The 26,009-nt window shown below is 41.1% G+C and overlaps 1 protein-coding gene across 1 annotated transcript in view; it reads right to left on the bottom strand.

Moving 5' to 3' along the window:
- Positions 1 to 556: 556 nt before the first annotated feature.
- The window catches only part of LOC105395048 (proton-coupled amino acid transporter-like protein CG1139), a 52,968-nt gene continuing 27,515 nt past the window's right edge, over positions 557 to 26,009 (bottom strand). Inside the window, exons 6-10 of the mRNA XM_011566970.3 lie at positions 25,441 to 25,525; positions 5,638 to 5,882; positions 5,196 to 5,408; positions 1,589 to 1,758; positions 557 to 1,145 (exon numbers count right to left, since the gene is read on the bottom strand). Coding sequence (XP_011565272.3) covers positions 859 to 1,145; positions 1,589 to 1,758; positions 5,196 to 5,408; positions 5,638 to 5,882; positions 25,441 to 25,525 — 1,000 coding nt within the window. The 3' untranslated portion in view covers positions 557 to 858. The remainder of the gene's footprint in view (positions 1,146 to 1,588; positions 1,759 to 5,195; positions 5,409 to 5,637; positions 5,883 to 25,440; positions 25,526 to 26,009) is intronic.

Genomic DNA, 26,009 nt, shown 5'->3' with positions numbered 1-26,009 from the left:
ACTTTTCAGTTATTTAATTTTATGACATGGCAATTATCTGAAAGATTCCTATTAATTAAAAATAAAGATATTTAAATTTTGGTTAAATATTGCTTTTTTGTACCTTGGGACACGATTAAATTTGTACCTTGGGACACTGTTTCCTATGAATTTGTACTATGGAAAATGCAAACATCAAAATAACGCCTTATATCTCTGTTCTTATTAGTGCCAGAGTGAAACTAGACAGATGAGAGATGCAGTAAATCAATAAGAACAGAGATATAAGACGTTATTTAGAAGTTTGCATTTTCCATAGTACAAAGCTATAGGAAACAGTGTCCCAAGGTACAAACGTGTAACGTACCTTGGGTCGAAACAAGCATTTTTACTTTTATCTTAATTTAATAAAATCTGGCCACACTAAAGCTTTAGCACAAATACTAGTGATAATAGATTATATATCCTACCGAATAAAGAAAATTTCACATGAATATCTTAGTTGTACGCTGCGATAGCCTCATTCAAAGTTGGGGTAGTCGAAAATGTCCCTAGGTACGTTACGTTACCCTACATGTGCATTATTATTACGATGCAACATGTTATTATCTACAACTCTGTTATGTACTACCAGCATATAGAAATCACGCCCGTAATCAGAACATAATTGTAATCACAGATAATTTGTACAGTTCTAAATAAAACTAGTACCTATCCTACCATGTTTTTTGACCGAGAATATAATTTTAAAAAATACAAAAAGTAAGTATTCTATTAAAGTAAGTAAAGTAAGTAAGTGTGTAAACGGCGCTGCCCAAACAATTTTTTTCAAACCCGCGCGCATCGTTCCAAATTCAATTCCACAGGACCACTTTTCCATCACAAGCTGCCAGTGCTATTGCCGCTGAGCTCCGCCAGCGCGGGTTCGCCGAACCGGTCCACGATGCCCCTGATAGACACGTAGGAGCCGGCGAACAGCGCGGTCAGCGACAGCACGCCAACCAAGATGTTCTTCCACAGGATCCAGTGGAAGCGGCCGAGCCCGCGCTCCCAGCGGTGCACGGAGTCCACCACGGCCGGCGTCAGCAGCCCCAGCGTGGACAGGAAGATGGCGCCGCACAGGCTGATGAACAGCTCCAGGTCAGGGAACGCCGCCGCCAGCGCCACTGCCAAAATACATACATATTTTTAACCCCTAAATCGTATAATAGTCACAGCACACAATAAACGTAACGTAAACGGATCGCCTCCGACCGATCCGTTTACGTTACGTTTATGTGCGATATGATCTTAAAGGTACTGAGAATTCTGTGTAAACGTGTGTCTGCCAGCAGTAATTTTTTGTTTGTTTAAGAGGTGAGTTAAGCTCAGCAGTGTGAATAAATGACATTGAAATACATTCGATCAGGCTGCGAATCCGCTTCGGAGCTTTGTGGCGAGCTTTGTATATTGCCGTGCCGTGCGGATTTATGTTCCCCGCGCGCTGGACAATGCCACAAGTTTTTGCCCAATTACAGTCTCTATCTACGTATACATGTATTGTCATTCAGTGGACTATGATTAATATGATGATGATGATTGTACTCGCTCGTGCCGGTATGAAACGCACCTGAGCCAACGACGGCCGCGGTCCGGATGGAGACCTGCGTGATGTTGTGGTACCGCGCGGAGACCTTGTCTCCGAGCTGCCTCCAGATCATCTCCATGGGCACGTAGAACTGCAGCGTGTACGTGAAGAGGATCGCCACCGCCATCAGGATCTTAGCGGCTTGTGCGGGACTGCCAAAGGAAGGTGTTATGATTAAAACTAAAACAATTACTATACCTATAATAAAACTACATAAGTACTAACAATAAACATTTTTCATAAGTATTTTTATTAATAGGATCTTTAAATTAAAAGACGTGTGGGCAGAAGGAGATAGTCGTGGCTCCGCAATATAAGAGAATGGACGGGAGTGGCCAGCGTGGAACAGCTGATGCGCTTGGCGAAGAATAGAGAGGAGTATGCAGAGCTGACCGCCAACCTCCAGTAGTGGAGAGGCACTAGAAGAAGAAAAAGAAAAAAATAAAATACTTCTATAACAAACGAAACAAAAATAACGCGATGTACTCGTTTGCTGTCTGTACTATGTTTCTGTGACGAAATTTATAAAATAATAATACAGCATCAATACAGTTATAAATTTCCCAAACAACTCCTTTTGAAGCGTCGGCCAAAAAGTTGGATAACGAAAATATATAATGGTCTACCCGTAAACCGATACTGGAATAACGCCAGAATAAAAAAGTTATACAATATACAGCCTTTAATTTATTATAATCTGTTTATTTAACCGCTGCTATCGTTTTTTTTTATCGGCAATCCCTTAGATAAGCTTCGCTTTATTGAGCTCAATTTGTTTGATCAATTGTTTGTTTTATAGAAAAGTTCCTGTAGGTACAAAATACATTGTTATAGAAAACCTTTCTGCAAGACTGCGAGTTCGCATTTCGTGGGTTCAAATGGCTAAAAAATCTGAGCAATCAAAACATTTATTTCGCCAGCTGAACGGTAAAATCTATTCCAAATTCAACAATTCAAACCGATTGCGACGGCCCATTAACAATCACGAATGCTCGTAGATATTTCTCGCATCAGGGATTTATTTCCACAAATATATTTAATCACTAAAAAGTCAATCTAACTGCTCTCTTGCGGCTTGTTGGGAAGATTAAAACACGTTTTTCATTACCATAAAAACGGCGATGACTATGCTCGACATAAACGATTAGTAGTATTGTATTTATTTTTTAGATAGTACTTTATTGTAGATGCATTTTTAGTTGATTTTATTTATTAGTTACACGAACTGACAAGTAAAACTCATAAAGCTCTAAAGAATAATAATTTCATTGTCCGATGAAATTTTCAAATTTAATATCAGCATAAAAGTAATGTTTTTGCAATAAAAATGCACATGCAACGAAATTTTGCGCGGATCTTTCAAGTACCGTAAATAAACAATTATTTGTGAGAATTCAGGTGAATGACATTTTTCTCAAGCCTACTCTTGAACTTGAACCAATACCCACCAGAGTGTCCAAAACCGAGCGATACAGGAGTTTATAACTTAGTTTACAGACTCGCTTTGTACAGGTTGTTCCTGAAAAGGGTTCATAAAGTTTCTACACCTATTTCGTTCGCAACGAGTTCTAAAACCCCTTTTAGCTTACATTACACTTTTTGCTCTGTTTTTTGTTGCTCCTCCTTCCTGATTCGATTATTGGGAATTACCGACACGAGCTAGTGCAGAGTGCGAGGTCAAGTTCTAACTTTACGGAATCTATTTTTGTAATTTCGCTCGTGTATTACATAAGCACTCGTGTTAACTAACATTTCCAAATTTATACTAAATTTTGAAGTTACTAATTGGTTTTTAAAGTATTCTCGTACGAGTTTTTATTACTTTGTGAGCGGCCCTCAGGCGGGTTTGTTGACTCCGGGCCCTTATATGCCGAAAATATGCAATCGATTTTACCATTAAAGTTGTTTACACATGGCTGTGTACTTATCTGTTGCGTGAGTAATAAAATAAAGTTTAAAGGTGGCTTTCTTTTCTGCAACATTTTAGGTTTACTTTTATTGATACTAAAAATAAAGTGCTATCAATCAACAAATTGAGTACTTCTACTACACTATTTAACACTGCACACACTAATCTAACTAAGCACTGGACCCCGAATTTCGGTCCCCGGATATTCTGCCACACACGTGTCATGACTTTTAATTACTCTACATATAATTTTTTTTTTTTTTTTTTAAGTAGCCTGATTGGTGTCCCACTGCTGTGCAAAGGCCTCCTTATAAATTGACCACCGGTCCCGATCCTGTGCCTCCTTCGGCCATTGAGGTAAAAACTTGTCGAGGTCGTCCCGCCATCTCCGTCTGGGTCTTCCGCGACGCCGACGTCCATCACTGGGCACCCACTCGGTGACAACTCTAGCCCACCGGTCCGGGTGCATGCGACAGACGTGGCCTGCCCAGGCCCACTTCAGCTTCGCAGTCTGTGCGCCCACGTCAGTTATACGAGTCGAGGAGCGTAGCGTGGTGTTCCGGATTCGGTCAATCCTGCGTACACCAAGTATAGTACGCTCCATCGCTCTTTGGCAAACCTTGAGTTTGGACTTCTGATGTTCGGTCAGAGACCAAGTCTGTGCGCCGTACATATAATATACCCGATAAAAATATGTTATATCACACATATTGTACCCAAAGAAACCGATCAAGAGAGATGACAATAGTGACGGCTAAATTGAAAACCAAGTGCACTGATTCACGTAAATAAATGAAAACGACATCCGAGCCACTACGCAGCTATTGCGCCTATGGCTTTTAGGTGTCCCATCCGAGATGGCGATGAAACAAAAAATATCCTTGTTATGTTAGCTAAGTAGGTTATTCTCTATGAAATTCATCGATAGCTCAATAGGAAATTCCAAAATAAGAAATTAATAAATATAAGTCGCAATTTGATATACCTGGACATTGATCGCTTCTTCGTTCTAACAGAATTTCCTAGTCCTAATACCTAGTCGTTTCCAGTTGTAATTCAGCCTTGTAGTGTGTCGCCTTAATCGACCACAAAAACGGCGGTCGCCGGGATATCGTTAAAGTTTTGCTACGTGAATCAAGGCACTTAGTCTATTTAGTTTTGTAGAAAGCCCCATTGTCTAGGATAGATTCGATCTTGGATTCGAACCCAAAGAAAATACAAAAGATAGAAAATACATTTACTGTAGACAAATTTCAGAGCCTACAATAAAAGAAAAGCTTTCAGAATCACAGAGAATCCGGACCATCCATTCACGATTAATGGAAATGAACCGAAAGTAGATGGAGATACTTAAGTCTTCACTGAGATACTACAACGTATACAGGCTGTTAAAAAATGTTTAGTAAGAGAGAAGAGGTGACTCAAGAAATTGATGAAACAATTTTAATGTATGACTTTTGACGATTCTCAAAAAAGTCTCGATAACTTTGGGAGCGAACTTTGTGAACGCTCCTTGGGAGAGCAGTGGATGATTATTGGCTGATGATGATGATAAAAACTTTGTTGGTCACGCGCTTTTTTTCAACTTTTTTTGTGCAGAAGGACCCCTGATTCACCCCCTTTCGGGTTACTACACCCACCTCTTTTCCACCTTATAATCATGGTTCCTATAGCACTTACATCTCGTCCTGCGGCAGGTTGAGCGTGACGCTGCCGCGCACGTCGTCGCCGTACTTGATGTAGCCGAAGAACCCGACCAGCCCGTACAGCGAGATCACGATGGTCATGGCCACGTTGAGCACGCCGGGGCAGCCCAGGAAGTGCTGCGGCTTGGCCATCTCGTTCTCCACCGGCATCACCACGCCGATGCCCTCCATCGCGAAGATCACCGTGCTGGGGACAAGAGAGATTGGTTAGAAGCTGGGTAGTTTGTGGCACCCTTCTTCTTAGCGTGTCGGTGGTAAAGACTAGTCCAGTGAAATGATTAGCCAGTGAGATAAGATGTCAGTCGTCTGCCCAAAGTGCACCGGACGTAACATGTATAAAGTACCGTTGATGAGCCATCCATGACATGCACATCACAGTCAAGTATCTAGAGGTGATCCCTGTAAGTAATACTCACCTAATAAACAGCGGCCACTGCGTCACGCTGGCCACCATCTCCCGGTCGGCGGGGCTGGGCAGGTCCGTGAACAGGTAGTACATGGTGATGGCGAAGCAGACCACCAGCAGCGCGTTGGCGGCCGCCGAGAACGGCACCAGGTACTTGAGGTTGCGGATCTGGCAGATCAGCACTAGAGGCACGAGGGTGAGCGCGCAGTACACCTCCACCGTCAGCTTGTACTCGGGGATGTACTCGTCTAACACCTGGGAACGAGAAGAGTGTTACTATCATAATAAATGTAAAGAAAAAACAGAAAAGTCTGGATATTTTAAAACTAAACTTGGCTTGTACTAGTCTGACACCCTGCATTAACACATACTATAATTATTTTAAGGCGAAGCGAAACTCGTAAGAAAAGCTAGTACTTAATGGTTATAAAGGGTGGAATTTTACCAACTTCCCGTACTTCTGAGCAACTTTCATTATGGGACCATCTCGCAAAGGAAGAAATCGCGAAAGAAAACTTAGATAGTCCATAGTAACATGATAGGTACTCCTATACTCTACCAAAATGTGCCTATTCGTGTACTCCCCACACTATTGAGCACAATTTATGAGAATAGAGCAACAAAGTTTCCAGAATCTATGCGTTTATGAATGAAAGATATATTTAGATAAAGTTATTTCTTCCCCGACCTGTCCGAACACAGCGACCCTCTTCACTCTATGAAACAGGGAAAATCCGGAAACATCGCACTCAGCAATAAAAAAATATGATAAACTACTATTTCAGTTTCGTTTCAGCTGATTTATATTTATTATATTTTGTCAATTTCCTGTTTGTACTTCTTTTTGACACGTTATATATACTTATTTTCTTTTATGAAAATATCTTTATCATGTTTTTATCGTCAGAAATAGTAGCATAAACGTTTATAGAGTTTGTTATATCAGCTTAAAATTTTACGGGTAAACGGAAAGTCACGAGGGTGAAAAGTGGGTACACCTCTGACTATCTCGTAGAGAAAAAAGAATATATACAGAGAGGTGCAAGAGCGGTAAGTACACTCACGGGCAATAAAATAGTTCCACTCACAAAAAGTCGTCACCAAACGATACCAATTTTTTCCAACATTTAATTTTTTTTTAAATATTATTGTTTTTAGTTGGTAATACCCTGATGTTCTATTAAATATACTTCAATGTTGGAAAAGGCGTCATAAAGCTAGCCTTTTCCGTTTAGGAGTAATTTTGAGTTTTTCTCAGTGGAACCTTTTCATTGCCCGTTAGTGTATAAGTGTGTAAGCGGAAGGGAAGTGACTCAGTCTATCATTCTGTACTACTTCATGTTCTAGGATTTTGGAAAATTCGAAAACTAAGTTATATACTGCTCCTCCATACTAACTCGTCACTCGTCACGTAACTTTTTAGTTATTTATCCTAACTATCCTAATCCTAACTAATATTATAAATGCGAAAGTAACTGTGTCTGTCTGTCTGTCTGTCTGTCTGTTACTCTTTCACGCCAAAACTACTGAACGGATTTGAATGAAATTTGGTATACATACGGTTTAGACCCTGGGAAAGATCATAGCCTACTTTTTATCCCGGAATTCCCACGGGAAAACTTTTTAAGGCGAGGCGAAGCGCGCGGGAACAGCTAGTAGTGAATATATTTCATATTTTAAAAAGTTATATAACGGTGAGTTGAATCAATCTTTTTCGGCTTAAGGGTCTGCAATAGGGAATCGAGGGTTGGCATTGTCATAGAATTATGTAGTAAATGATGCTCTACAGCCTTGAAAAAAATCACACAGGTTGTTGAAGAGTCTAGCTAGGTGCTGAATCATTCGAATTTAAGTAAATGATTATGGATAACTGTAAATTAATTTCAGAATATCAAGAAAAACCAGTCAATCACACTCCCGTATTGTAACAACTGTGTCGTAATTATTAAGAATTTTCATATGATTTTTATCATATTATAAAGTTAAAGGCTTGGACTAGGCGCTAAATACCTTGTTTTTTAATAAACACACATTTATTTTGTGTAAATTAATCCCAAACTTGAGCAATTTTTTTCCCTCAAATCTTCATACAAATATCTATGGCGGCTTTCTGTGTTATAAAATCATAAACACAAGTGACGTTTGACTCAGTTGGCCGCTGGCCTCCAAAGAAGGGTCACGTCGGTTTAGGCAGCACTGACAGCTCGCGATCTTATCGTGTACAGATACAAAATCACTGCACATTGGTTGTCATTGCACTTTTTCAACTTTTATGACACCAACATAATTTGATTTGAAATTGAGGAAGCATAATTCTTCCAGTATATTCAATACATTAAATTAAATTAGATAGTGTGCAATATTCTCGTGATATTACAGTCTCGTAAAGGTCTGATGAGGAGCAGGAATATAGCGAATGGATCTAAGTGATGACAATACGCACGAACATTAGGTTAGGGATCAAAAATACAGTCTCTTGGTGCTGGTTGAGGTATGGTCTCGTGAGGATCTGATGAGGGCAGTAACACGGTGGTGGCTCAATTTTATTTCAAAGATGTTAATAGCTAAAAGCATCGAGTTTGGGCTATTAAGTATGTTTTTCAGAGAGAGAGAAAGAGATTTTGTTTTTCCTCTGGATGTGTTAGGTTTACTGGGTTTACTAAGTTCATTCTGTTAATGGCATCAAGTTGTTATGTGTTCATAAGTAATAATTATTTATTAACAAAATGCTGTTGATTTTCCACGAAAATGTAAAAATAAAAATAAAATAAATAAAAATAAATTCGTAACGTAAAATCGTCAATGACGGAATTTCTTCTATAGACAGTAGCCACAAAAAAAAACAAACGATAGATGGCGTGATTTGAAGATAAAGATACATTTTTTCGACACATAGACAGCAACAACAAAAAAATAGATGCATTTTTCCTGAAATAAAAATGACATATTATGTATCTAGCCTATCTGAAACCTAGTTAAACATTGTGAGATAAGGCGTTTCGACTTTCTCCGTGTTCGGCATCATAAGGGTCACAGTGACAGTTAAATAAAGTCCATTTTTCTCTCCACCTTTAATTTTCAAGGTGCGGGTGCCTATATAAAAAGAGTGAGTCGCCCGCGCGCCTCAGTTGTAATATCACCATGCAGAAATGACTAGGTTTCAGATAGGCTAGATACATAATATGTCATTTTTATTTCAGGAAAAATGCGTCTATTATGTAGTCTGAGCCTATCTGAAACCTAGTTAAACATTGTGAGATGTGTTTATTATCGCATGGTGGAGGGAAAACCAACTGTGACCCATAAGCTACTGATGAGTATATCAGTAGATAAATATTTGAATCTATAAATTTATAATGCATAGATTTCTAGGTAATAGATATACTAAAAAGAAAGGTATAAGTATACTTAAGACTTAAGTACTTCCTTATTATTCCTGACTTGTCAGAAAGTTATGGAAGGTATGTACCTATACCTACATATATGTAGGTATTTATACATATGGATACACACAGTGCCTCTTCGAAAGCAATACTTATAAGTAATTATTGATCAAAATCTTGTTATTGTCAAGTCAAGCTGTAAAATGTAGAATATCGATCCAGGCCGCTGGGGCTCAGGTCAGCACATGCTGACTAGGGTATGTAATTCTGGACTGACTTCAGAAATGCAGCAGCCGACCCTGGAGCCTCGAGGACCTGCTCAGTCAGCACTGTACGACGACACGGCCTGCAACACCTGGCGCGGCATCTAGTCCTTGGAACGAGGAGTGGTGCTTGAAGGGAAGATAATTTTACTAAATATCTCAGCCTCATCAGCTACTGGAAAAGATTAGATGAAGGCTGTGACACTGGCGGATAACTAAGTATTCAGTTTTTCAAAACATGATGCAGGTCACTATATTCATATTCTAGATTGACAAGTAACACACAGTCTAATTTTGTATTCTAACTAACTCGGCGGTTAACGAGTTCCAGTGCAGTCCTACTAGGAAGGAAAGTTATTTTATAAGCCTTTGCACCGATTTTGTGGGCTACTATCATTCTGTATCATCATGTGTGAATATTATGAGCTCTGGCAGCATTCCTTGGTAGATGACATCAATTAATAAAGATTGATTAACACAACAATAACAATTATAATACTTGATAAATGAAACCCGGCTAACATGTCTTAACTGGGTAAGTAAATGATCAGTCATGCCACCAGGATAAGTAAAATGTTCAGTACTTCATATGAAAAACATTAACAAGGTCACCTTTAGGTATGTTCGTCAACACTACGGGCAGGTCTCGGCCAAAACCTTAAGGCTTCGCCTTGTTGCAACTTCAAAGGTACGTAGGTAGGTACCTACTTACATTGTTGTAGGTTCGATTTTGAAACCATTAAGTCAACCTAGATAAAACAAAATAAAATAGCTCGATTAAATAAAGATGGTACGTAAAGATGTTAGTTGTACCTGATCAGACCTGATGCAACGACAGCCAACATAGACTCTCTAATCTGTGGAAGCAACGATCATGGTGGCGGGAACATGGACAGTTGGACGAGCCACCTCGAGCCTGACTTATCAATCAGAACTGACAGTTCGCCAACAGCAGATAGCTTGCGGCTATCTATAGGTAAACTTAGGTAGTTAGCTATACCCAAGAAAAAGTCCTTGGACATCGATATGACAGTGGAACGGCGAATAACTGTGACATTCTTTACTTGTTGTTGTTGTTGTCCAGCTAAGGAAGGTTACCTACTTCAGCGACCTGGTATTGCATTCTGAAAGAACTGCGAAGAGTTAATATTATGACTAATAATTATTACTTATTTAGAAAGTTTTCAGCAAACTCTAATAAATCAAGCAGCTACCACGTCACCGCTGCCCGGTTATAACTCTGTACTAGCTTAGTAGATATATATACCAGTTCTAGCATTCAGCTAGAGGCCAGAGAGCTCCTAAATGAGATGCGAGTACGAGCATGACACAAGTAATTTTTTACTTGGTAACTAGTTACATAACTAACTGAAAGATCCATAAAACAGTTGAGGATTACTCAAAATGGAATTGTGAAAACGGCACGTCTTCATCTTAACCAGTCAGTCTAAGTAGTTTCAGCAGATACAGTGTTGAAAAATAGTTATGAAACGTTTGCGCCAGAATCGAATTAAAAATACATTTTCATTAGAGAAGCCGTTTAGGCATGAATAGGTACTTTCACACTTTGGATTGTGCTCCAAATGATGACCTTCGAAATTCATAGAAATTTAATGACGACTGCCATTGTTTATTATCTAGCCCCGTACATTGAGTAGGGCTGCGGCTACACGTGATGTGATACACAGTACACAGTAGGTATATGCATGTTCCCAGAATAGTGGAAGTTATAATTTTACCAAAAGGTAGTCGTCTCGTGCAAGAGCACCGTTACTCGATTTATTCGATACACAACTAGTAGACAGCTGCTGCGTAGGAGGTTCACGCATTTTTCAACAAAGAGCTCGGATACACACTCACAATCCACTGGGACATAACGAAGACAGCTAATATGGTGCCACTCAGAAACCGCGATGACACTCCGATCATGATCACCCGACAGTAGGATCATAATAAATTCGGTAACTTGTGAAGCGGTATGGTATAGCAACAGCGACTTCCACGAAATCAGGAATTAGCTCAGTGCTTTTAGGTTGAACACTCGCCGGTGGGATTCACTTTGCTCACAGCCGAGAAAAGAAAAGACTCAAAGCTGGAATCTGCCGATGTGTCATGACACTTAAGATAGTGTCTGGGGGGTCACTTTATATCACGAAAAACGAACTTTCAGTGCACTGCGGCGCGAGCCGCTCTATCTGTTTGTATGTATTAAACGTGCCGATTGCACGACAGCTCTCGTTCGTTCGTTTCTCATCAGAGATCATATAGAGTAACGCTCCTGTACTTACCGTGCGTCACCATTCCCATGAGCAGTCCAATGATCTTTAGGCAGTTTAGAACAAAAGCTGCATTAGACAGTTTCTTCAGCAGAGACATCGAAATAAAATAAAAAAAAAAATAAAAAAATATTATTGCACAACTATCCCCAGGAGCAGTCTAGGTCACTCAGAAGAAAGCTGCTTTAATAGAATACCCTACCTCAGCGGAGGCATAAAATTGAAGTGCTATAACACTTTTAGAAGCGGTGCACGTTACCCGATTTGTCGTCATCCATGCCGATGCGGCTACGGCGACTGCAGGTGGTTACTCAGGCTTCGTTGGTGTGCCCTTGTATGGCTAACATGACCAACCTTGGCAGTAAACGTTCGTCTGCATATGCCAAAATCACTGATGAATAGCGCACGTTACTCGATACCTTCTAAATAAGTCACTCATAATGATGGCTGATGATGATGATGATGACCGTGCTAGCAATAGTGCAGGCGGTTCTGCTGAGCATAAAATCTCTTCCCAGACAGGGGGCGTTTGGATCTGGCAACCAGAACAGGAGTGCCAGGTGTGCGCAGCGATGCAGGTGGGACAACACAGCCGCCAGGGCAGGAGTACATGGCTGGGTCTATGCAGCGATGCAGGTAGTACAAACCGGTGGCCAGGGCCAGGACCGGGTGTACGCTGCGATGCAGGTGGCACAAAACGGTGGCCAGGGCCAGGACCGGGTGTACAGCCGCCAGGGCAGGAGTGCATGGCTGGGTCTATGCAGCGATGCAGGTACCACAAACCGGTGGCCAGGGCCAGGACCGGGTGTACGCTGCGATGTAGGTGGCACGAGACGGCGGCCAGCGCAGGAGCACAGGGCCGGGTGTATGCTGCGATGCAGGTGGCACGAACCGGTGGCCAGGGCAGGAGCGCAGGGCCGGGTGTACGCTGCGATGCAGGTGCCACGAGCCAGCGCAGGAGCACAGGCCCGGGTGCAGGTTACACGAAACTTCAATTTCACCGAATCGGCCTGCCTACCCTCAGCGGGTAGGTACCGGCGGATCAAATTACTCGCCGCACATGCCACAATGTCCCAACATACTGAAACTCGGAGCCACGTTCTTCCTGTAAAAAATCCTATGACGGTCCTGGAAAGCTCCTGTTTGTAAAGCCTTACATAAGCTATAATCAAGTGCATTATTGTAATAGCAAAGTTTTTATCAACTGTTTTCTAAAAATATTAGAAATTGAGGGTAGAAAAATATATTTTTATAATTTTTTCCTGTATAAAATTAACATATGCTTTACTTAAAGCGGTCATTCATGTAAGTATCTAGCTCAAGCGCCACTAGTAGGACCGGAATATGTGATCAATCATCACCATGACTATTGAATCGGACCCTACTGCGTGGGATAAAAACCCCAAGCGCCGGAGCATTATGACCAGTGGCTGAGCTTTTAAAAGCAGTAAATAATAGCATTTTACTCACGGCTTATCAACTCAAACCTTCGTTGCGAAATCCTCAGCAATGGCTGCAGCAGCCATTGCTACAGCTCCCGGCAGCGAAGACTCCGCAAATTCAATATTATATTTTTCCCCGTCGGAGCGAAGCCGACGAGAACCGTGGCTACATTGAGCCATTTTGCCGAAGTGTTCACTTCAAAAATCAAAAACCAACTGAGGCGCGCGGGCGACTCACTCTTTTTATATAGGCACCCGCACCTTGCAAATTAAAGGTGGAGAGAAAAATGGACTTTATTTAACTGTCACTGTGACCCTTATGATGCCGAACACGGAGAAAGTCGAAACGCCATATCTCACAATGTTTAACTAGGTTTCAGATAGGCTCAGACTACATAATACAGATTTAAAGAAAAGAAACACATACTTATATAAAACAACAAAGAAAAAAAAGGATACACATCAAAATAACTGGAAAAAATATAAGCCCCAATTTACTTGTGTGGGACAGGGAGTGCCATAATATTTTTTATGGGGTACTCCCCATCTATGCGAAATATAAGCTTGATATCTTTACCCGTTTCTGAGAAAAAGGGCGGTGACAGACAGTCAGTCAGACAGACGGACAACAAAGAGATCCTATAACGGTTGCTTTTTTTCTTTTGACGTTCGAAACCCTAAAATTAAGTAAAAATATTATGCTGCCAAAAAATGTACTTACAGGTATTGAAAAAGCGGTATATAAACAAATTATACCAGCAGAGGGTTCACCATTTAGCTGAATGTTACTTAGAAAACGGCCTTGAGTGGCGGTCAAGTTGGTCCCCGCCTGCGATACTTTCCATTAACATTGGGACTCGTTTTCATGTTTTTAGCGTACAGTCAGGTTTTTAGTTTTTTAACCGACTTCAAAAAAAGGAGGAGGTTCTCAATTCGTCGGGATCTTTTTTTTTATCTTTTTTTTATGTATGTTCACCGATTACTCTGCCGTTTATGAACCGATTTTGAAAATTCTTTTTTTGTTGTATTGCATTGAGCTTCCAGGTGGTCCCAATTTTTTTTCAGAATTTTAGTTCACCCCCAAGGGTGGGTAAAGGGGTAAAAACAGGGTATGAATTTCCATTTTGGGCACATATTAAGCGATTCTAATGAAATTAAGAACGTAAATATAGTTCTTATAACAAAAAAATATGATGGTGACCTTGAGCTGATCTGATGATGGAAACGGAAGGCAGTCAAGGGAACTCCTCAACGGTATATAGCAACTACCTCGTGTTTAGGCTTGAATGATTCGTATTGATTAGTAGGACTTTTTGGAATCATTTGCATCTTACTTTTGATTAAAAATTATTGCAAATAAACTAAAAACTATAAAATAAAATAATAATTAAAAAAATTAAAAAACCGACTTCAAAAAACCACTAAAATGTAAGAAATAATTTAAGGTTTACACAAATTATATGTGACAGTACAAATATACCTAAGCAGGAACTGTTCTTTTTTGAAGTTGGTGCCATATTTCTTCAGATTACTTTGTCACCGCACCAACATCAAAAAAGAACAGTTCCTGCTTAGGTATATTTGTTGTACAGAGCGGTATGCAAATGTCACACTCTGTATAAGATTATTGTCAATTAGAGATGTCAGGATGTCAGGGTGTCAATGAATACATAACCGATACGTATAAAGGTCTATAATGTACTAAAGCTTAAACTTATAATAGTCGTAAATGTAATAATCGTGTATTTACACAGATGTCACGACTTCCTTAATTGAGGGCGCGCATGTACGCGCTGTCATCAAATAGTCTCATGTATGAGTGGCTCATACATACTGCCACCCAAGAGAACGAAAGCTACCTAGGTTAACTAATTAACTGAATCAAGGTTAAATCTAGTCTTAAATATTTACATGTCATCACGTTAGTCAATGTGCAGTAACAATAGTTTAGTGCAAGTTAGTTCTATTACTAACTATAAATAATTACAAAATCTAATGCAAAATGTCTTAATCAAATGTCACTGTATGGTCTATCATGAATGAGGACGTCGATTTATTTAGATTGTTCAAAGATTGATTTGAGTCACAACACTTCACTGGTGAGGCTACTTGTATATGACAGGGCACTACCTCATTAGCAACACTGCACTTGCACTCACTCACTCCCGGCCTCCGCCGGGTCATCTCGATCGGAGGCTCCTCTCGCGTACGCGGCCGCTTCTTGCATCTTTGCTTTAATTTATACAGGGTGTACAGAAGTATCACCGCTACTAGTGCTGATGAAATACTGTAGTTCACGATGTGGTGAGGAAGCTCATCATTAGTGAATGCATCTGGAGTTTGTGACTTCAGTATGTCAATTTTCTGCTGTATTTCATTATATAGTTGGGTATGGTTTTCTGTGTTAACTGTATAGTGTGGCAACGTCGTGTTGATGATCTCATTCAGTGGGGATGATATAAAGGGTTTTATTGTGTCAATCTTCGGCTGTACATACATTCGATTTATAAAATCATAGTGTGCATGTATGCTGTAGGTGTCTCCTTTCATAACACAACCCTGACCTAGTGCAATGATTCCCGTGCCTTGTAAGCGTTTCTGCGATACTCCAGCTGGGCATAAAATGCGAACGTAGCATTCCTGGCAGCATGTAAACAACCAAGAGTCGCGTGCGTGTAACTTGACCCATGTGTCTGTGCATTTCTTTGTCTCAGACCGACAGTAATTAATGTCATTATTTATATTCAGACGCATGTCGCATAATGACTCATGTGTTTTGAGGCTATAGACGGGGGTTTTTAAGGGGCATAGTAATTTGTTGTCATTCTGTTTAATGCAGGTTTGAATGTCAGTTTCTGTCATGGTGATAACGGTGTCCTTTCGTACGTTGATGGCAATGTATTTCGTTTGTGTCGTGGTATACACCGCGTAGTCACCTTGCTTTTGGGGAATTGGTATTACGTTGTCAAGTTCGTAATGATCGTGGTTTAGTAAGGGGATTCTGACTTCCATAACCAAGTACTTCTTTGTCACCTTCGCTTGAACGTGTAGTAGGCCGTATAGCTCAGTGATGTCGCTGGCGGGGACCGTGAGATCTTCTTGCAGGTGGCCAGAAATAATACTCAGTTGTTCTCGTACTTGGTCTGGCGATAAGAGGTGCATGTCTATCTTGCCGTGGTAGATGTTGGTGACAGTGTCAATTAGTGTCTCCTGTATCCGTCTCAGATTGGAAATGATGACGTCGACCGATATTGCAGAAGACATAATGTAAAGTGCTTCTAATGCAGTTTCACCGATGTTCACGGCGCGATTCGTGTTTTGTTGCAAGTCTTTCATGTGTTGATTAATGATCGCAAATTGTTTGTTCATGACTGCCTCATTTCGTTTCAGGATGTTGTTTTCGGCTTCGATGAGCGATGTTTGGTTCTTCAACAACGTAAGGAGATGATTTTCTTTCCGTCCTATAGATGCAATATCCTCTTCATACTTTTGGGTAAATCTATCGTCTAAGACTCCAAATAACGAATTCGCGACATAGCCGACTCCATTTATCAACCCTCTCTTCCTACGTAACCGGGTGGGCGTGGTCAGCAAGGTGTTATAATGTTGCAGTTCTTTTAATTCGTGCTCGAATTGCGCGGCGATAGTCATTAACCTCTGATCTCGTTGGCAAAGTTCGGATAGGCCTCGAACATAGTTGCTGATATCTTGCATGCTCTGCCAGTATGTTGTCATGTTGTAATAGACAATCATTTTCCAATGGTCTTGAATGATGCCTAAATCCGCAACCTTGTCAAAATATAGCACGTTGCTGGTGTTCAGAGAGCTCACCTTGCATAGCTGTTGTGTAGTTGGTGTCACGAGTGTCATTAATAATAGTAAGGTGGCAGTTAAGAGGCTTGGCTTTCCCCTCCTACTACGGGTTGCCCTTGTCAGTTTTGGTGGTGCAGTGGTATCGTTGCTGGGCTTATCGTTATCGGAGTCACATTTCTGATGAACTGGCAGAGGTACCAGTTTGACAATAGGTCTCCTTGTGTGTCCTCCTTTGGTTTTCACAGTAACGACACGTACATGTCCGTCCTGTCCCGGATGCAATGCAGTTATTTTGCCTAGAGCCCATTTCGAGGGTGGCAAGTTGTCTTCCTTTAACAGGACAATGTCATTAATGGTCAAATTCCGTTTCGGCTGTTGCCATTTGCTTCTGGTTTGAAGATGATGCAGATACTCAGTTGACCATCTCTTCCAAAAATCGCGATGCATACGTTCAGTAAGCTGCCATCTGGTCTTCATGCATTGTACGTTTATATCTGAGAATGGCGATGAAAGTAACGGTGCTCCAACTAGGAAGTGTCCTGGTGTCAACACGTCATCCTCAATGTCTTCTGTCAGTGCATACAAGGGCCTCGAGTTGAGGCACGCCTCAATCTGTGTCAAAAGTGTCGAGAACTCTTCAAATGTCAATAATTGGTGGCCCAGCACTCGTTTCAGATGACGCTTCATGCTGCGCACGGCAGCTTCCCAAATTCCCCCACCACTAGGCCAAGAGGGAGCGTTGAAATGCCACGTGACTCCCATTTCAGCGATGTCAGTCAGGAAGGGGTCATTGATGTATATTTGTAAGGCTTGCTGGTATTCTCGTCTTAATATTTTTGCTGCGCCGACAAAGTTAGTGCCATTATCGCTGTAGGTATGTTTTGGGGTATTACGTCTAGCACAGAAACGTTTGAATGCGGCTAGGAATGCAGCAGAGCTGAGGTCTGACACCAATTCTAGGTGGACTGCCTTAGTAGCAAAACATACAAACACTGCAATGTAGCCTTTGCATGTCTTGACGCCTCTCCCTTTATTGACTTTCAGTTCGATTGGACCCGCAAAGTCGACACCGGTGTGTGTAAACGGTGGTGATGGGTTCACACGGGATATAGGCAGATCTGCCATCAGCTGATTTTCTTTGTTGTTGTCGAATCGGCGGCATCGTACGCACGTGCGAATGTATTTCTTCACGGCTCTATTGCCTCCGACAATCCACCAACGGTCCCGAAGTACTGCAAGTGTCAATCGCGGTCCGCCGTGTAGAGTGGTTTTGTGAGCTTGACTGATCAGCAGCTCAGTCAGCCTTGAAGTGTTCGGAATGACGATGGGATGTTTGGCCTTATCTGTCAAGTTTGCATTTTGCAGTCGTCCTCCTACTCTTATTATTCCATTTTCATCCAGAAACGGTGTCAATTTTAATAGGTCACTCTTAGTACCAACTGTACCCTTTTGTTTTAATTGTGCAATGTCAGTTTCATACGTCTGCGCCTGAACCGATTTTACGATACAATTATATGCCGTTTCTATTTCGGTTTGTGTCAAGTAGGCAGTTCTAGTAACATTGACCTTGCCCCGAGTAGCGGTAATGAAACGCGAAACCCAACACATGATTCGTACGCACCGGGTTATTGAACTGTGCTTCATCAGCATTTCTTCAATCAGCGGAGTTGTCATTTGAACTGCATTGTTTTGATGTTTTGTTTTTGCCTCGATAGTTGGTATTTCAATCACTGTGCTACTCTCGTAAATGTCATTTTTTAGCCAAGTAGGGCCCTCCCACCACAAAGGAAAGTCCACAAGTTGCGATGGGGTAAGTCCTCTCGTAGCGCAGTCGGCCGCATTGTCACTCGATCTAACGTGCCTCCAACACGAAGCTGGCATAATGTCAGTTATCATTTTGACTCTCGCCGCTACAAAGGTCTTCCAACGCGATGCGTCACCTTGAAGCCATCCTAGCACGACCATAGAGTCGGACCATCCGTATGTTGGTATGTCATTGGCCGTCAGTTGCATTGACTGACGAATCTTAGTCATCAGTTTCGTCAATAATAGCGCGCCGCACAGTTCTAATCGTGGCAGTGAGATAGGATTTTTACGTGGTGCCAATTTCGTCTTTGCTGCAATAAGAGTAATGGTGGTGTTTCCTTGATCATCCTTTGATTTTAGGTATACAACGCATGCATACATTTTCTCGGAGGCGTCACTGAATCCATGAAATTCACAGGGCACATGTGTGTCACCTATCCATCTCGATATGTCAAATTTGTTTATACTGTCAAGATCTTTCCTGAGTCCGACCCACTCTTGTTGCATTTCTGGATTAATTTCTTCATCCCAGTCCGTCCCTGTGCTCCATACAGTTTGGAATAGCAGTTTTGCCCTCACTGTAACAGGCGACAACCAGCCGAGCGGATCGAACACCTTTGATATGTCAGATAGGATTCTTCGCTTGGTGTGCGGTTTTGTCATGTCATGTTGTTCGATTTTGCATTGAAATGTAAAACTATCAGTAGTTGCATTCCACTTAAGTCCGAGCGCCTTTGTCGAGTCCGCGGTTTTGAAGTCGATGACCGACGGGTTGAGTTGTTCTTTTGTTAGATCTTCTAATAGCTGTTTACTGTTGCTCGACCATTTCCTTAAGTTGAATCCACCACCGTGCAACATTTGAATCAACTGATGTTTGATTTTCTGTGCCTCCTCTATGCTGTCACTGCCTGTCAATAAATCGTCGACGTAGAAATCATTCGTCAATACTTCAGCTGCTAGGGGGTACTTATCAGCGTCATCCCTCGCCAGTTGTTGCATGGTTCTCATGGCAAGCCAGGGCGCCGATCGTGTTCCATATGTAATTGTGCAGAGTTGGAATTCCTTGAGTGCTTCCTGCGGGGTATTCCTCCAGATGACCTTCTGCAGTAGTTGGTCCTGTTCATGAATCAAAACCATCCGGTACATCTTTTCACAGTCAGCATTCAACACATATCGATGTGTCCTCCAGCGTAACAATAAACTTTGAATGTCAGTTTGTAACTTCGGCCCACATTCCATCAAGTCATTTAAACTGTGGCCGGTTGATGTCTTAGCTGATGCATTAAACACGACTCTTAGTTTAGTTGTACTCGAGTCTTGCTTATGGACACCATGGTGCGGCAAGAAACACTGCGTATCTGCGCTCGTCACACACTCCTTCATGTGTCCCAATTCGATGTACTCATTTATAAATTGATGATAGCTGTCATGTAACCCTTTATCCTTAGCGAGCTTCCGCTCCAGCTGCATGAATTGTGCAACGGCTTGTGGTTTTGAGACTCCCAGCTGTGATTCAAAATTATTTTTCATGGGTAGTCTTACCTCATATCGGCCATCGGATAGACGGTTTGTAGTTTTGTTGTAAAACTCCTCACAATATTGGTCACGCTTTGTCATATCACTGTTGTCATCCATTACATTTTCCAGTTCCCAATATGTGGAGATATCCTCGAGATTATGAATAACGACATTGCAATTAAACGTTACTCGCCCTGATATTATCCAGCCAAGTTTGGTCTGTTGAGCAATTGGTTCAGATGACGAGCCCTTAAGTAAACCATTCATAAGTATCTCAGAATATACCTTTGCGTCTAGTAGCATGTCAATGGGCCTGCAGATGTTGTATTCGGGGTCAGCTAATTGCAAATGTTGCATGTGTTGATAATTTTTCTTAGGCATCGAATGATTGGGAAGATTATTAACCACCTTAGCCATGACAAGTGCCTCTGTGGTGAAAGTAAAATCATCATGCATAGACTTGCATTCTAATTGTATTTTTCCTTTGCCCATTTTCGAGGCCGACGTCACACCCGATATCAAGGCGCTTGTATGTTGTCGTGGCAGTCGTAGACGTTGAGCAGCATTCTCGGTGATGAGAGTAACCTGGGAGCCTTGATCCAGAAGGGCTCTAAGAGTAATGTACGTGCCATCTACCGCCCGCACGCGCACCTGCACCGTGGTGAGTAATACTTCATCATCGTCGTTGGCAATGTGGTTCGCATTCTGCTGACGAGGTTGTTGTCGATGTTTGCCCGACTTATTCGGTGCTACTTGCTCCGCCTTTATTGCTGCATGCAATAAGGTATTATGTTGCCCGTCGCATTCTCGACAACGCTTGTTCGAGTTACATACATTTCGCTCGTGGTAATAGAGGCAGTTGATACACAAGCCCTGCCTTGACACAGTTTTTAGCTTCATGTCAGGTGTTAACGCTTCAAATTTTTTGCATTGGTAGAGTGCATGACTGCTAGTATTGCACATTCCACACTTGACGACTGCATTTGCATTATAAAATCTGCTGTAGTTGTAATTTGCTGTGTCAAACGATTTTTCCGGTTTCTCTCGAATGTGTCGTTGCGGCTGCTTGTTTGTCACTGCAATGTCTGCCTTCTCCCCTCTACTAAGCGGCTCTAATGCTGTGAACTTAGCCTCCAAGAATAACATCAGCTCGTCGAAAGTAGGAAGGTCACGTGGAGCGCTACGAGACTCCATATATTCGGTGTAGGTTTGGGAGTCCAACTTCTTTACCAGTAAATGGACTAACAGCGGGTCCCATGTTGTAGTGTCAACTCCCAGATTCCGGATTGCATAGATGCATTCATTGGTGACGTCATGAAGCCTCTTTAGTTCGACGGCATTTTGTTTCTGTATGGAAGCTTGGTTTAAAAATGTTTCTATTTGCTTAGTAAACAAAATCTGCGCGTTGTTGTAGCGATGGGTTAGAATGTCCCAGGCCGTGTCATAATTGTCAGAGGAGACATTCAGGTGTTGTATGAGTCGTTCTGCTTCCCCACGCAATTTTCCCTTCAGTTGCTGCATCTTCTGTGCTTTTGACAACCCAGGATTTGCATGAATCGCGCCAGTAAAAAGGTCTAAAAAGGTTGGCCATTGTGAATAGTCGCCTGCAAATTTTGGAATATCCACCTGCGGAGTCATCTGATGCTGGTGGTTCATTGCGCCTATTCTCTTGTTTAGCTGTCGCTTGGTTTGCTTGTATGTCATTTCGTAATTCATAAACATGGTGTCATATGATGGGTCTGAGCCCTGCAAAATGTTGTCAATTTGTAAGTGTAGAGCATCCATTTGGTTCCAACGCGTCTGCAAATTACGTAATTCATCATCCACTTCCCACTTTTCCTCTATGTCATCGATGTTCAAGTTGTCAATCATCCTTTTGAACGCTCGGAAGTACGTATTTTGTTGCTTAATAAGCTCCCCAACCTTTGACTCCTCACGGAACGCCGGTCGTGGGCTGTCAAACCGCCCCACACTAGAACCTGCCTGCATGGTGAGCTTATTGAGTATGTCAGACGTGTCAAATGTAGAAATCATTGTATAAACCTCCTCATACAATACTTTAGTAGTATGGTAGATGTTTTTAGTGAAATAATCATGCGACTTGTCAGGGGATGTTTCTAATTTTACATGATTATCTTCAAACTCTCTCCAGAGGTTGCTGATAGTGTCAATACGTTGTTGCAAATAGGCCTCTGTCTTTCTATGCGCAGAGTCTTTTTTGAAATTATCGCGAGTTTGCGTAATTGTTGTTATAATCGCCTTTTGACGACTAAGCAAATTCTCCATAATGTCAGGGAATGTAAGAATGGAAAGATCTTACTTGAATTGCGGCAGCTGCTGGCGGTCACTCACAACCTGGCGAGCGGCTGGTCTGCGGTGTGAACTGCAGCGTGGACCTCTCAGGAACCGTGTCAAAGAAGAATATGTCAATGTCACTTTCCGAACCGCACCACGCAACCCGACACAAACGATAAAAAATGTCACTAAACCCGTTTGCCGTACGTTTCGCGGGGTCCAGCTCGATAGCTCGAAGGACCAATGTACAGAGCGGTATGCAAATGTCACACTCTGTATAAGATTATTGTCAATTAGAGATGTCAGGATGTCAGGGTGTCAATGAATACATAACCGATACGTATAAAGGTCTATAATGTACTAAAGCTTAAACTTATAATAGTCGTAAATGTAATAATCGTGTATTTACACAGATGTCACGACTTCCTTAATTGAGGGCGCGCATGTACGCGCTGTCATCAAATAGTCTCATGTATGAGTGGCTCATACATTTGTACTGTCACATATAATTTGTGTAAACCTTAAATTATTTCTTACATTTTAGTGGTTTTTTGAAGTCGGTTTTTTATAATTGTATTTTTTTATTTGTAACTTTTTAGTTGTTTTTATTTTATGAAATTTTACGTCGGTAGGTAGTTCATGATCATTTTTTATTTCAATAATTTTGGTGTTGTTATTTAAATACCTACCTTCAATATGCATATTTTTGTAATGTGAAAATCAAGTCCTTTCATTTGATACCTTACACGGCAAAGTTGAATTATTATTTTTTCGATCATCACGTTATGTCCTCAAGAGGGCGCTATGTACATTTTAATGGAACGTCACATAGCCTATAGCCATCGCGCCATCAATACGCTTCTAACAATACCTCATACATCAAAATCTGTCAAGCCGTTTAGGCTACAGGAGGGAACAAAGAAACAGACAAACATACATATATACATACATACAATCAAAAAACATTACCCTCCTCCTTCGGCAGTCGGGTAAAAAGGAGTAAGACAGGGTATCATTCTGAACTTTTGCTCTACGAGTTTTCGAAATTAACAAAAAAAAACCTTTTTCATAGAAACTTTGTTGGACATGTGACTTTTTACCATGGAAAACGAATATTTTTTTTCGCGAATTTGCAAATCTCGTAGAACAAAAGTTGTTCAGAATGACCCCTTGAGTCATCCCCTTTTGGCTTAGTATAGCCCTTTTGCGACACTATGTATTTACTTTGCTTTGTCGTCGGGGTTCAGTTGGCTGGAGGATCCCCGAAACTTATTATCTACACTTTAATACTTGTAGTTACCTTTCTACAAGTAAATACCACATTTGTTTGAGAAAGCTAATCGGGTTCCGAGTATAGAGTAAAGTGGCACCCCTATTAATTTCTACTCTTTCCTGGTGCCTACCAGTGTAAGTAAGAATTATACTTACTTACCCTAAAATCACCCAAAATGTACTTGAACATAATTGTCAATAAAGTTGGCGAGTAAAAGTTTATCGACCCACTGTGCAAACTTACATGTGTGCGTGTCACTGCGTGTGCTGTGTGAAGAGCATTGAAAACCCAAAATTGGCGCGGCACGTCACCCTGTACGGGCCCTTAACTACAACTGAAAATAAGTAGAATAAAACGGAGCTAGGTATGTACGTAGGTGGTCTGAAAAGTTTCCGACCTCAACGTGAAGATGGCAGCACACATCAATTAAAGTCAGGGAATGTAACTGTGCATCTTTTGACAGCAACATTTCAAAGTTTCAGCCATTTTTGACGCGTGGTTTTTATTTTACAGTCGTTTGAGTGAGTAGATGTGAGCATTTCTGTGAAAATTGAAAAAATCGAGTATCGAGCTGTCTTAAAATATTGGTTTTTGAAAGGGAATACCCCTACGCAAATCAAAGATGAGTTAAATTCTGTGTACGAGGACTCTTAACCGTCATTTACCACTGTAAAATTTTGGGCAGCCGAATTTAAACGTGGCCGTAAGAGCTTCGGAGATGATGAACGTTCGGGACGTCCAAAAACTGTACCTACTGACGATAACATCGCTAAAGTTCTTTAAAAGGTGTTAGACGACCGCCGAATCAAAGTGAGAGAGATAGCAGAGGCAATGAAAATGTCCAGAAAACGTGTTTATCACATATTAAATCAAGATTTAGACATGAGAAGGCTGTCCGCGCGTTGGCTGCCGCGTTTGCTAACGTCAGAACAACGACGTGTTCGAATGAACATTTCCAATGCTCTGTTGGCGCAGTTTAGGCGCAATAAATCCGTGTTTTGGCGCCGCCTAATTACTGTTTTACAGGCTATGGAGAAGAATAAAAATAAATTTTAAGAAAAAAAATCTTGTATCTATGTTAGGTCGGAAACTTTTCAGACCACCCACGTATATCTAAATCTTATGTAGTGTGTATTCACTCAGCTTGTTGCACCAGTTGCTGTTCCTCCAAATTGTATGTATACAATACACAAGGGGCGCTGTGATTGTCTCGTCGAATGAAGCTAGCCTTACGTCCCCCGGCTCACAAACTCGGGGCATTATATTTTTTTGCAAATGACAGAGCTGTGTATTGCATTCGTAATACTTAATTACATTAAACTGTCTTTAAATGTAAAGCAAACCCTTTTAGCATGCACATTTTGATTATAATTTAACTTCAGAGCCTTTGCTATGAAAAATAATATTAGATTTGAAGACTTTATTATGAGATCCCATAATAAAAATGGTGTATAAAGTTATATTTTTAACTTAATTAACTTGCTGAGGTTAGCATGAATTTATTTTATATGAATATATTTTTCAGTGAAAGAAAATAATATCAAACATTTAAATTAATAATTATACAGAGTGTTACAAAAAAGTATAATAATTTGACAGGGTGTGGCCGTGTAGCGCTGGAAGTGGCTGGAAGTCATTAAAAACAACTTTTGAAAATCCACACACCCTTTCAGCTGTCTAATAACACTTTTGAAAACTCTATAATCGTTATTATATATACTTTATTAATGTGAAAAATTCGTACCTCTTTGAAATTTTCAGCGATGAACACGACGTAGACGCACAGTGCGGCGAGGTACGTGCACGTCAGCGCGTAGTCAATGAAGGTCCTGAAAATAACAATATGTCAGTACACTTTATTAAGAATGTGTAGGAGCTGCAAAAACTTTACCAGTAGAAATCACAGGTCAGGCATATACATACATACATACAGTATATGCTCACTACTGTAATCCTCGAAGGGGTAGTCAGAGGTGACTCGTAAGCTTGACAGTCTATGTACACACGGCAACGTTAAATGGTTGGCAGGGCACACTAACGCAGGTAGTGTATGTGTGTGTCGGCGACGTCGACGTAATTATTTAGTTCTGGGCAACCCACACACGGATATTGTAAGCATGTAGTTGTGCCAGTGACAATGATTCATTGTTTTTATGATATGAAGCAAAATTTTGCAAGGCATTGTAATAGATTGAATAGCTCAGTTGTTATGATACAAGACTTAATTGAATCGGTATGCTGGTTCAATTCCCACTGAACTTACAATATTCCTTTTTTGTTTTTTAATAAATTTAATTTATTTTTTAAGATGGT

Source organism: Plutella xylostella, chromosome 13, assembly GCF_932276165.1.
Source record: "Plutella xylostella chromosome 13, ilPluXylo3.1, whole genome shotgun sequence".
Classification (NCBI taxonomy): domain Eukaryota; kingdom Metazoa; phylum Arthropoda; class Insecta; order Lepidoptera; family Plutellidae; genus Plutella; species Plutella xylostella.
This window is presented reverse-complemented; position numbering and strand designations above follow the sequence as displayed.